At 47.2% G+C, this 13,493-nt stretch overlaps 2 protein-coding genes across 2 annotated transcripts in view; one reads left to right on the top strand and one right to left on the bottom strand.

Annotated features, from left to right (window-relative positions):
- SLC45A2 (solute carrier family 45 member 2) overlaps window positions 1-7,295 on the top strand; it is a 46,895-nt gene extending 39,600 nt beyond the window's left edge. The window contains exon 9 of the mRNA XM_003818499.6: window positions 1,978-7,295. Within this exon, the coding sequence (XP_003818547.2) occupies window positions 1,978-2,202 (225 nt within the window). The 3' untranslated portion in view covers window positions 2,203-7,295. The remainder of the gene's footprint in view (window positions 1-1,977) is intronic.
- On the bottom strand, window positions 5,592-12,155 carry RXFP3 (relaxin family peptide receptor 3). Its single transcript, XM_003818503.4, has one exon. It carries the CDS (start codon window positions 10,116-10,118, stop codon window positions 8,709-8,711), a length of 1,410 nt encoding a protein of 469 aa, XP_003818551.1. The 5' UTR covers window positions 10,119-12,155; the 3' UTR covers window positions 5,592-8,708.
- Between the last annotated feature and the right edge of the window lie 1,338 nt (window positions 12,156-13,493).

Genomic DNA, 13,493 nt, shown 5'->3' on the forward strand with positions numbered 1-13,493 from the left:
GACAAAAAAAGGGGGACCCAGGTCTTCTATAACCACCTCATAGGTCTCCCTGGTGCCACCTGCAGCATTTCTAGATACCGACAATAAGGGTCTCCCTATCCCCAACTTTCAGAGGTACATAGTGGAATTTCTTGGCATTATTTGCTGAGGGTAGGAAAGTCCTAGGCAATGGAGTCCAGATTTTAGTAAGTCAGACCCCATGTGTGAGAAGGAAAGCTGGAATCATGGGTGGTAATCCCCCCTTTGCTGCCCTGAGCGGGACCTGCGCCATTTAAACCTTGGAACGCAACTAGTGAACAAGCACCTATGCAGTGCTTATAACAGAGTCGGTGTTTCCACTCTAAAATTACCACCTCTTCTTATAAAAATTTGCAACTTTCTTCCCATGAAAACAGGCTTACAGTTCCTTAACTGGAGCAATGATATAAAAGCTACAGAGATAACTCCAAGTTTAATCCAGCTCAGCATGAAACTGCAAAAACACTGAACATATAACCATCAGACTATAATTCTGGCCATGTTTTTCATCATTTGATCTGGCAGCAGGGCAGAGGTGCACCAGGAGTAAAAACCTTTCAAAAAAGAGGTGTGGCTTTCCTCATCCCCTGGCAAACATTGTCACTAAGGTGGGATGTTGCTGCTAATGGGAGAGTCATCATAAAAAACTGTCCCTACAAGGAGAGTGTTACATGGTGTTGGGGGAAGAAAACCTATGCTTCAGGCTCAGAGAAACCTGGATTCAAATCCTGCCTCTCTCATTTGGAAGCTGTGTTACACTGGGGATGTTATTTACTTGTTTATTAGTTAGCACTTAGAATGAGTTCATTTTTAGGTGAGATAATATATTCACAATGATACACAAAAGTGCACACTGTGTGCTCCCTTTACCATTTACTATCTCCCTCCAGCCCCAACGTGTTACCACTCTTACTAGTTTTTTGTTAATCTTTCCGGCATTTTTAAATAAAAACCAAGCAAATGTAAATCTGTTTTCTTATTTTCCTTTCTTATTCAAAGGATAATATGCGTTTTTCAGCATAATGCTTTTTTTTTGCCTAATAGTGTAGGAAATCATCATTTAAGCTCGCAGGCCCTCAGTTTCCTCATGAGGCAAATGGAAAGAATGTTATTTACCTTATAGAAAAGCAAACAAGATAGTGGATGTGCTTAGCATAGTGCCCCCTAGCACCTGACAAAGACTCAAAATGTGATAGCTAGTATTATAATTATTACCATGGGGGTAATGATAATAACATGTGAATCCAGGGAGGTGGTGAGGTTGAAATACAGTAACAGGTAAAAAAAAACCCAGGCCCAGCACATAAGCGATACCCAACAAATGACAAAGTTATCAGCCAGTTCGGAAGAAATATCAAGTATTAACCAAACATTATTATATTAATCAAGTAGCAACCATATTTTGAAAGATTGAAATGCTTTTTAAAGTTGCTTCTCTTAAGGACATCAGCAATTCAACATCCTTCTTAAAATCTTTGAATTTTTAACACTAAGAAAGGAAAAGAATGGGATATTTATTAAGTATCCACTACATTGTATTGATTATGGCCCGCCACTTGTTTTTGTACAGTCTGCGAGCTAAGAATTCCTTTTAATTGTTTAAATGATTGAAAAAAACGTTCAAAAGAAGGTTAATATCTTGTGACAGGTGAAAATTACATGAAATCAAATGCTAATACCCATCAATATTCAGTTCAGTTCCACATCACCAATTCATGAAAATTACATGAAATCAAATGCTAATAATGTCCATCAATATATATTGGAAAGCCAACTCAGCTCCACATTGCCCCTGCTTTTGCATTACAACAGCAGAGTTGAGTAGTTATGACCAGGGCTGTATAATCCACGAAGCCAAAGGTATTTACTATCTGGCTGGTCACAGAAAAATTTTGCTGACTTGTGCCCTAAATGACAGTTCCTTGTAGGTCAAATGGTGGTTCTGTGCTTCCTTTGCAGAGGCAGCAGGCCCCAGGAGGGGACCCAGACAACAGCGTGAGAGGGAAGGGCATGGACTGCGCCACCCTCACATGCATGGTGCAGCTGGCTCAGATCCTGGTCGGAGGTGGCCTGGGCTTTCTGGTCAACACAGCCGGGACCGTTGTCGTCGTGGTGATCACAGCGTCTGCGGTGGCACTGATAGGCTGTTGCTTTGTCGCTCTCTTTGTTAGATATGTGGATTAGGTCAATAAAGAGACAATGACCCTAACCTCAGACACAGTGAAGCACATGGCAGGAAGTTAACATTTTCTGCAGCTCTGAATCTTAGGGTCTGCCCATTGGACGCCCACTCTTGTGATTTCAGCTGTGGAATCTGCCCACCTCTCTCTCTCTCTCTTTTTTTTTTTGAGATGGAGTCTTGCTCTGTCACCCAGGCTGGAGTGCAGTGGCACGATCCCGGCTCACTGCAAGCTTCGCCTCCTGGGTTCACACCATTCTCCTGCCTCAGCCTCTCGAGTAGCTGGGACTACAGGCGCCCACCATCATACATGGCTAATTTTCTGTATTTTTAGTAGAGACGGGGTTTTGCCATGTTAGCCAGGATGGTCTCGATCTCCTGATCTCATGATCCGCCCCCCTTGGCCTCCCAAAGTCATGGGATTACAGGCGCAAGTCACCGCGCCCGGCCCCACCTCTCACTTTAAACCAATCCTCTGCACAACAGTCCCCATATTTCAGGCAACGTTTGCCTGAACTATGCCTCCATGCATCGGTGGCAAGGGGTAAGTGTGGGTGGCAGCATCTCGGTGCAAGGGTGGAAGAGGCAGGAGCTGCTTTTCACAGGGCATTACAAATCTTGCTGAGACCTCAGAAGCAGACTAATTCCATATACAATGCTTGGATGTGTTCTGTGAAGTGATTTGATTTTTTTTTTTTTTAGCCAGGGGTGCATATATATTGGGGAATCATATATTTCATCAAATTCACAAGTATTCAAAATATTGCTAATGATTTATTTTCTGATATTAATTTATTCATAATTTGCTCATAATTAATTCCTATTACTTTATGATACCCCTGACAAGTCTACTCAAACATCTCATGCTGGAGAATTCACCACTTTAAAATAGTTCATTTCATTGACACAGTAAAAATATTTCTCTCTAGTCTGCACCCTTGTTTTGTCCTCTGGATTTGATGTGAAAGTCTTTCAAAAAAACAGCCCCCTGTTTCTCCTCTGATCTTCTCTTCTCCAAGCTAAGCAGTTTTTCTCTAACCATACCCCTTCAACTGCCCCATGATGAGGTTTTCAGCAGCCTTGAGAGACAGCATGGTTTAATAAAAATCATGTTTTGGAATCAGCTGGTTTTGAATCCTGGCTTTGCCACTCAGCAGTAAACTATGTAATCTCCCCAAGGCACACTTGCTCATCTATACATTTGGGATAAGAATTGCTATCTCAGAGAGTTGTGATGATTAATAATATGTAACATTGGTTCAGGCATGGTGGCTCATACCTGTAATCCCAGCACTTTAGGAGACCGAGGCAGGGGGATCCCTTGAGGCCAGGAGTTCGAGACGAGCCTGGGAAACATAGGGAGACCCTCTCTCTACAAAAAAAATTTTAAAAATTAGCTGGGCATAGTGGTGCATGCCTGTAGTCCCAACTATTGGGGAAGATGAAGTGGGAGAATTGCTTGAGCCTGGGTGATCGAGGCTGTAGTGAGCTGTGATTTTGTCACTGCACTCCACCCTGGGAGACAAAGCGAGTCCTGGTCTCAAAACAAACAAACGAACAAACCACAAAACACAAACCATGACATTTATGGAGTCTTTACCACTATTCTAAATGCTTTAACGTTAACACAGCAATTGTGAGAGTGGGTGCTGTTACCACTCTCCATTTTTTAGATAAAGAAATGGAGGCAGAAAGATATAACTTATCTGAAACCACACAATTCTTAAGTGACAGAGCTGGGCTTTGAACCCAGTCACTTTGTTTCCGTTGCTTCCTGTAGGGACAGCACTTAGCCTGGTGTCTGGCACATGAATGGAGGCATGTGATCCACAGCCCATCCATCTTCACTGCTTCCCCTACTCCTCTCTCCACCTAGGCAGTGTAGAGTCCTTGTGAGCATGCTGGCGTCAGCACATCCATAGCCTCCCACCTGCCTCCACCCTCTACCGCTCCTGCAAACGACCACCCTTAGCCACTTAAGGGTGGACAGACTCAGTGGCATGGAATTCCCTCTGGAGGATAGACTCAAGAAAGAACCCATGGATTCCTTGTAAATAGACTCAGGGCCATTTGGACAAGAGATTCCAAGGTCTCAGGTACCCAAGCATAATCTAGGAGGTGGGAGGACTAGGGGGGCACAGATTCCAGAAGGTCCTGTGCAATCCTTGCCATGTGGGGAGGGGCAGGGGAAGAGCAGGGTCTCCTCTAATGATGACACCCAGACCAGGGGCCCTGGCTGCCCAGGTCTAAGGACTGTATCTACTGAAGTTGGTCAGCCTAGGAGCAAAGAGCCATTTGTTGTCATTCTGTGCTGCAGCCTCCTTCTCCTTCCCAGCCTCCCCAAGTGTCTTATAAGGCAGTGGCATTCCTGATATCTCACACGCGCTTTCCTCCTGCTGCTGCTGCTTGGGCTTCCACTTTGTTGCTTCAATTCTACCATTACTTCCTTTGTGTTTAAAGAACCCACTCTCTGCAGCTACCTGGTTCTTATACCTGTGACTGAGGCAGTGCTGGGGTGTGGAGCAAGGCGTCTGAAATGCCCCTGTGAGTCTGGCCGCTTCTGGTGTATATGTTGGGGGGAACAATAGAGGGCAGGGGTTTATGCTAAAGTGGCCACTTCTTCCTGCCCCCTGCTCAACCTCGTCACCTGCAGGGCATGCAGCTTCCTTATCCAGGCTCCTGCAGTGTGTCTGTCCCATTCTCTCCAGATCACTGGTGCTTTCCAGACCCAGCTAGGCTGTCTTCTCTGGCTTGAGCATGCTCTTTTACTTATCACCCTACAAGCCTTGCTCCCTTCTCATTTTCTGCTTCCCAATCAGGTCCTCCTGTATTCTATTAGTACATTCACTCCCAAATGAAATAATCTCTTTCTTTTCACAGAATATATACAAAATTACCCCTTCTTCTCTACTCCACCCTCCCATCCCCCTGCCATTATCCATCCTGGAGAAATAAGTTAATGACTCATTTAGAGAGGCCACTAGGGAAAACACCTGCTCCCAACCCCATTGTGTGGGATGAGGATGGGTAAATGCTCAGAGGACTTCATGGCACATAACTCTTGGCATTAGGAAAGAAACAGCGACAAGCCACCTCTCTTATTTCTCTTACCTGTACTTGGCCTCTGCAAGGTTTAGAAATGGAATTCTCTCCAGGGTTCAGTGTTTATTTCCTGTCCGTTTCTCCAAAAACTGTTCTGATGTGTGAAGATGTGGAAATGAATAGATGGGCCAGCTGGAAAGGTGACCCACAGCTGAGGGCCATCTTATTGAACCCCAAGAAGTCAAATGTAGTCATCCCTAACCAACCATAGGGCACTTATGCGCACGCGCGCACACACACACACACACACACACACACACACATATGCAAATACTCATTGAACTCAACTCCCTTGAGGTTTGAATGAATAAATATAATCCAATTTTCAAAGTCTTTAACCACATTTGGGAATCTAAGTATTTGTTCTCAGTATACCAATGACATATTCTTTCTGGCAAAAGAAATTTCCTTTCCCCAGACAAATAAAACTAGTACAAGGACGCATACTCTCAACAGAAATCCTGGGAAATCCAGGAAGAGAAAGAGAATCGCTACTACTTTGTTTCCTGCTTCCCTAACCAAGCATCTGACATTCCAACACCAAAGCTTTTAGTCACCACATTTTATTAGCGTTGAATATCCTCTCTACCTCCGAACCAACCCCTGCCATTCTGCCTAAACTGTGCCCATATATTTAGACCTGTCTCAAATATTATTTTGACCAGAAAGTCTGATCTCCCAGCAGGATCAACTTTTCCTTCCTTTGTCTTTCTTTCTTTCAGCCTTACTTTGACATTCAGCTCATCATTCCCTGTCTTATCTTGCTTGTGCTCACCGCTGTCTGTCCTTTTACATGTGGAGGTCAGAAATGTGTCTGATTCGTGTACATCACCTCAGCACCCTGTACAGGGGATGGCACAAAACAGCCACTCAAAAAGTAATTGTTGATTACAATTGATCTGACCATTTCCTTTGGTGACCCTTTGTCTTTGTGGTAGACCAAAGTCATGATCTTTGATCCCTCCTGCCACGTTCTCAGAAGCCTTGTGCTTGGGATTTGGACAAAGTGACCCTTTTTATAGAGGTTATTTTTTTCCCATTCCTCCAGCTCCTTCTTTGCTGTTTTTCTAGTGCCCATAGTAGCAGATGCACATACTTCAACACCCTTTCCTAAAAATTCTGAGCTACCCATACATTATTTTATTGTTAAATTGAAATGGAAATTTGCTTTGATAAGAATCTCTCAGTAAGAGTCTATTATCCGTGTTATAGATGTATCTCCTACCATGCAAATGTTAGTTTTTTCCTGTGTTTACTTTTTCATGTATTTTGTATTTTGGGGACCTTTGTGGAGCTTACATTTCAGTCTTTGTTAGCCTAATTGCTATTCAATATCTATATCAATAATTGTTCTTCCCAAAGGGTGAAGAAAAAAATGGACTACTTCAAAACAAACACACCATTCAGTTTTCTAAAAGAGCTGACTTCACAAGACTGCTCAGAATCGCGACTGGCAGCTTCTGCCTTTGTGGGAAGGCATGAGTGTTTAGTCATTTCACTGTGTTTTGCAATCACAGAAAGCAGATCAGGGAAGGTGGGAGTTGTAGATCTCACATTTTGAGCCCTGAATCTCAGATACTGCAGAAAACTTTCAACGACATTACTAAACAATTCTACTGTTCAAGAGGCTCTTTAAACAGACCTGTTTTTACGAATGGCTATTTTTTATATTAAACCAACCACCCCGGTGGGTGCCTGCATCATTAGTTTTTTGGCCCCAAACCAGGTTGCCGAAGAGAGTAGCAGTACCTCTATGAAAGCCAGCAGAGGGGTAGGTAGACTGATGTTTGATCCCAGTTCTTAGAAGAGCCTCAAGAAAGGACTTTGTGAGGGTTTAACATCTTAAGCTCCTGTGATCAAAACAGAGTCAACATGAGAAATGTGAGGCAATCTTCGGAGACAGCTCCATAAACTGTCTGGAGGCTGGGAAAGAATTTGTCATGCATGCTTAATATGTAAAGCACTCTTTAGAATAAATGGAAATTGGTGATGGTAATGTCCAATGGGAATTCCTATTTCCTACCTTCTCTTGTCAATAATATAAGCAATAAAGAAGCCCACACCTGAAATTCTGATGATACCCTCAGAACAGTTTCCCCAGTACTCTGCTCGCTTTAGAACATGGTACCTGAACCTTCTATTTTCTTTCCTACCCCACACCTCTGTTTGAGAGATCCGACCCAGCTTCTAGGAATTTGGTTTCCAAGATTCCACTTCCCCCCGCCCCCCGCCCCAATTCCCCTTGCACATTTCTGAGGTATTTCTTCCTCTTCTATCTAAGCCTACCAGAAAAAAATAAAATAAAATAAATACTGAACCATCCCTCTACTCGCTGGTCCAGGGCCTCAATCAAAGGAACAGCTTGATTCCCAAAGCGTGGGAAGGGAGGAACTGAAGAAGTGCCCCCACTCCTCCCAGTAGAGCTATTCAAGATGCCTCTGGGCCCAGCTCACCGGCAGCACGCAGACTGCTCTCAAAGGAACTGGAGCGCCCGAGCTTCCTGCGCGCAACGCGCCAGCGCTCCACTTCCAACTCTGCTACCAAGTGAGCATATGAGCCCCCTTTCACCTTTTGGGGCAGCAGCCTGAAGAAATTTCCCTGTCCAGCCCTTCTAATCACACTGTGTCTCCTCCCTCCCGCAGTGACGACACTCCCCAGAGAATGGCTCTCCCAAGCTGGTGACAGGTGTTATCCCCCTGCTAACGTCTGAGCTCCGGGGCTGTGCAGCTAGGTCGGGCTCAGGGTGTTCCCGCTGCCCCAGTCCGGAATGATAATTGTCATAATGACTCCATTGGAGGTGGCTTTCCTTTGCCGTTTCTCCTGCGGGCGGACCAGGATGGTCAGTTCTTTTTCTTAACTCCAAAAGCGTTTCTTGCCTACCAGCTCTAGATTCCTGGGGCAGCCCCGCAGCAAGTAGGACCTTGGCGCTGCTGCAGTCTCGTTTGCCAAGACGCAAAGGAGTGTTTGTGCCGACGGCTGCCCTCTCCGCAAAAGTCGCTGGAATAAACGGGCACAATTGTCTGCGCATCATTTGGCTAAGCCCCGCTCCCCGTGCCAATTTCTCTACATTTTTGCTGCTTGTCTTCGCTTCTGGGCGCCCCCACACTACTCAGCGTGGGAAGAGTAAGGAGAGGCTGTGGGGTGCGGAGCGGAGGTTGGCTGTCTGGCCCGTGGGGCTCGTCTCTATCCCTTTGCCAATTTCCTCTCTCCACCTGATTTCGAAGCATCTCCTCTCCAGAGTAGGTCCTCGGCCTATCCACAGGCTCCTCCTCCATGCTCTGCCCATCCTCCTCCCACCTACTTCTTAAATGGGCCCCCCACCCCCCAGCCCTCCTTCATCCTTTCACCTCTTTATCGCCGGGGGAAGGCCACCTTGCCCCGACGGCGCGCCCGGGGCCTGAGGCCTGCGTCAGTACGCAGAGCTGCTGGGCAGCAGGTCGTAGCGCCCCCCGCTGTAGACCACGACGCCAGGTGGGTAGTAGAGCAGGTCCGGCTCCGCGGCCGCGTGGGGCGGCGCCAGGGCCTGCAGCCCCTGATCCTCGTGCTCCGGCTTGGTAGTGGCGGTGAAGGGGCGCATGCTGGTGATCGAAGGAGACGCGATGCGCCACAGCAGGCTCTTGAGCGCCTTGCGGAACTCGCGGCGCACGAGGCAGTAGAGGACGGGGTTGAGGCAGCTGTTGGAGTGCGCCAGGCACACGCTCACAGGGAACGCGTATACCTGGCACAGGAAATACTCCTGGCTGAAGGGCACCGCGTTGAACTTGATGAGGATGCTCCAGGTGGTGAGCGCCTGGTTGGGCAGCCAACACAGGAAGAAGGACAGGACAACGATGGTCACTGATTTGGTGACCTTCGACAGTCTCCGGGCGCTGGCTCCGGTCGGGCGTCCTCCGGCTACCGCGGCCCCTCCTTTGGTCCCCGCCGCGCGGCGGTCGGCGATGAAGCGCACCAGCAGCAGGTAGCACAAGATAATGATGCCCAGCGGCAGCACGAAGCCCAGCAGCACCTTCTGCGAGTGGTAGAGGCCCAGCCAGAACTGCCTGTCGCGGCCCAGCAACTTGTCCGGGAAACGCACCAGGCACAGCTCCTCGCCCATCACCTTGACCGTGGTGGAGAAAATGGCACTGGGCAGCGAGGCCAGCGCGGCCAAAGCCCAGATCCACACACACAGCGCCTTGGCCGAGAAGCAGCAGCTGTCCCCCAGGCTCCGGCCGCAGCAGTCGCCCCGGCCGTGTCCTCGGGTCCGGTGGCTCTTCAGAGCCGAGGCCACCGAATGGTAGCGCGTCACACTCATGGCAGTGAGGAAGAACACGCTGGCGTACATGTTCATGGACGTCACCATGGACACGATCTTACACATGGCCTTGCCGAAGGGCCATTTGAAGTCAAGAGCGTTCTCCACCGCCCAGAAGGGCAGGGTGAGCACAAACTGAAAGTCCGTCAGCGCCAGGTTGGTGACGAAGAGGTTGATGGAGGACTTGCGCCAGCCCTGCATGCTCTTCATCAGGTAGAGAACCAGCAGGTTGCCCGCCAACCCCAGGGCGCACACCACCCAGTACACCACGCTGATGAGAATCCGCACCCGGGCCTCTGTGTCCGCGCTCTCTGCCCCGCCGCTGCCCAGGGGATGTCCTGGCGGCGCGCCGTCCGGCAACTCCAGCCCCAGCTCCCACCACAAGTCCGGAAGCTGCAGCGACGCGTTACCACTCGTGTTGGCCGCCTCCAGAAGGTCCGGGACCAGACTGAAGAGTTCTGCTAGCTTGTCCCCGCCTGCTGCCTTATTCATGGTGGCTATCGTGGCTGCATCGGCCATCTGCATGCGCAGGTACCTCTAGGTCATGTTCTGGGGGACAAGACCTAAGATAACACGGTTTACCCCAGTTTTGTTGCCAGGCTAGCCTGCGGGACGTGCGTGGGAGCTTTCAAAGCAGCTACTGAAGAGAGAGCCCAGGAACTGGGTACTAAGCGCGTCCTGGCGCGCAGCGAACGCCCTGGACGCAGGAGTTGAGCTCAGCGGCTGCTTTGGAGCAGAGTTGAGGAGTGCAGCCCGTAAGGCAAGCACTCGGCGTCCAAGGGTTCTCAGGCCAAGCTCGGAGTCCCTAGGTCCTTATGTACAACGCAGACTTCCCCTCTCCGTGTCCCGCGGTCACTGGGGCACTGGCGCGTAACTCCCCCAGCCGCTCAATTGTGCGATTTGGGGCCGCTCGCTCCCTTTCAAATACCTTTATCCGTTTCCTCTGGGACTGCTTGGATGAGGTTTCCGTCCTTGGAGAGAAAGAGATCGTAGAGTTCCATCCACCACGCTCAGCTTCCTGGAGGTCAGTGGGTGTCTGCGTCTCTCCGCGGTTGTCAACTCCGGGTGGGTTGCCAGCGGCTCTCACCAGTTACGGTGGCACTTGCACGGCCAAGGCGGCGGGCCCCAAGGAGCATGCGTAATCCCGGGGCGCCGCGAGGGGCGCTTTCCGAGGTGCTGAACCCAGCCGCGCCCGCGCCGCGAGGGAGAGTTGAGCTGCAGGCAAAGCCCACCCGCCACTCCCGTTTTCCTCCCCAGAGTTTCAGCAGGAAGGGTCTTAAGAGTTTATTTTACACCTGCAGGAGAAAGTCGGCTTTGACGTGAGTTTCCTCTTCCTTTCTTATTCCCAAACATTATGATTAGAAGTTTTTTTTTCTTTCTTCCTCACTCCCACTTTTCACTGGAATTATTCCATTTGGTGAGGAATGGTTCTAAAAATATGAGCTATCCTGCTTACTTTCCTTCTTGAAAGTAATAACAGCGGCCTCTTTTCATGCTCAAATGAGATAATGGGTACTTATTGGATACACAAAGGACAGCTCCACCTCCCCTCTTTAATTAGCTGACCACTTATGCAGTACCTGTGTTTGTCAGGATTTTCAAAGGGTCTTCACACGGCAGAAGTCTGGGCTCAAGGGTTGCCCCTACTTTAATGTATTCTGAGAGGTGACACAAAAACAGAGCAAATAACTGATGGTCCTACTTCACAGAAATTAAATGCCCTAAGCCCAAAGCGCTTCAACAAATTGTTTGATCACATACAGGCCACAGTCTCTTTACCTAGATGCAAATAGAACAGAGGATATCACTGGGCTGATCGTGAACCACCAGCCCTCCTATTTCCATTACTGTTAGCATCAGGACTCTTTTTCAGGCGTTTTTCAGACCAATGGAAGTACATTCTAAGGACTCTTCCAAGGGAATGAGTGGAAACCACTTGAATTACTTCTCAAGCTTCAGTCTACATAAATGCCAGGTCAATCGCTCTGGTGTAAATTACACTTTTAGGATTTACTTTAAAATTTTGAAATGTTTTCCTCTTGGTCTGGGACTAAACTGAAACCAAAGTTTCTTAAGCATAATTGTCCTCACTCCTGGAGTACTACAGAACTCCCAGCTTTACTTAAGGAGATAAAGAGGATGCAACCTTCAAGCTGAGGAGATAAGAAACAGAAAAAGAAAGAAAGAGAAAAACAAAAAGAAAGAAAGAAAGAAAGAAAAGAAAAGAAAGAGAAAAAGGAAAAAAGAAAAAAAAAGAAACAAGAAACAATCTTGATTCCAAAGGACTTTTGGCCCTGAAGAGCACACACCTTGCTACGGATGCTGCACAGCTCCGTCTTCCCACTAGAGGGAGTAAGGGCTTTAGTAAAAACCTAGCCAAACACAAACATCTCCTTTGATCAGTTCTTACCTGGAGATCACCCCTGCCCTGAGGATTCCTCCCAAAGCACAGGTTATTTCTATGGATGACTATTATCCTGGTTTTAGTAGCCTCACTTTCACACTCAGTTTTGACTTTATTTTTAACTGGTTATTTCTCCATCAATTTTCTCTCTCTCTTCATCTCTGTCTCTATTTCTCTTTTCTAATATTTCAAGGGACTGTTGAAACACAAGAAAAGCTGGGGCATACCCTGAAAGCTCTCTGCTGTTAAATTTTTGGTATGTTCACACCAATGACCTCCATCCCACACATACACAGCTTCTCAGTGCTTCTAGGCACACCCAGGAATATATCTACTTGGTCTGCTCCAAATCACATGTACATATTCATACTTTATGAAAAAATTATAGGGGCCTGATTCAATTCATCTCACATTCATTGGCCACTTACTCTTGCCAGGCACTGAGATAGGCTGAAAGACATAAGTCCTCTATTTTGAGCCTCTCTGGAATTCTTAATCTAGATGAGTGTGCAATCTACTAGTGTCTAAAACTATATTTTTTGTTTAGTTTTGTGCATGACTAAGTTATCTAGAATGTGATGATTCATGCCAGATAAGTGGGCAATAATTTTACCTCTTTTATTATTTCCCTTTTTTTTAAGGGGTGGGTAGGTAACAAATAGTTATACCTTGATGGGATATTCCAGTTTTAGGTTTTTTGGGAGGGGGTACTCTATGTTGGTATTTAAAGAAACCATAAAGGAGGAAGGGTGCAGAGCTTGTTATGTTACATATGTGGTCTGTTTTCCTGTTCCTCTTCTTACCAAAATTGAAACCAGGCTGTGATGGGGGCCTGGAGGAAAATCAGCAGCAAGAAACTGTCTCTCATTCACAGTGGCAGGGTGTGGGATCTTGAAACCTTTTTCTGGGCTTCTTTTGTGTTCCTGAAGCCACGTGGGCCATGCGAAGCCATGAGGACAGCATAAAATCATACTCTAGCATGTAACCATTGGGAGCCCATGATCATAGAAGGGAAGAAATCACCTGCTTTGGTCCAGCATTTTGCAGAGGAGGCTTGAAGAAATGAAGGTATTTACCAAGAATCTCACCACTAGGAAGGAGCCACACCTGGTCTAAAACATGGTCTTGACTCTTAAGTGATGTCTCTTGATCTATGCTCCATTTCCCAGTTTGGATCTAAGTCTTCCATATTGTTTTTCAACAAAGGGGTGGGTGGTAGGCTGAATAATGCCTCCCCACACACACAAATATGTCCACATCCCATTTCCCAAGCCCTTGGATGTTACTTTATACAGCCAAAGGAACTTTGCAGCCACTAGAAGCTTAACTAAGCAAAAAGATGGATTCTTTCCTAAAGCCTCAAGAAGGAAACAGCTCTTCTGACATCTTGGCTTTACTCTAGTGAAACTGATTTTGAACCTCTGATCTCCAGAACTGTGAGAGAATAAATGTACCTTCTTTTAAGCCACAACATTTCTGCCCATGTGTTATAATAG

Source organism: Pan paniscus, chromosome 4, assembly GCF_029289425.2.
Source record: "Pan paniscus chromosome 4, NHGRI_mPanPan1-v2.0_pri, whole genome shotgun sequence".
Classification (NCBI taxonomy): domain Eukaryota; kingdom Metazoa; phylum Chordata; class Mammalia; order Primates; family Hominidae; genus Pan; species Pan paniscus.

Bases quoted from the DNA above. Each gene is read 5' to 3' on its own strand.
- RXFP3 (XM_003818503.4), bottom strand. From the start codon at position 10,118: ATGCAGATGGCCGATGCAGCCACGATAGCCACCATGAATAAGGCAGCA.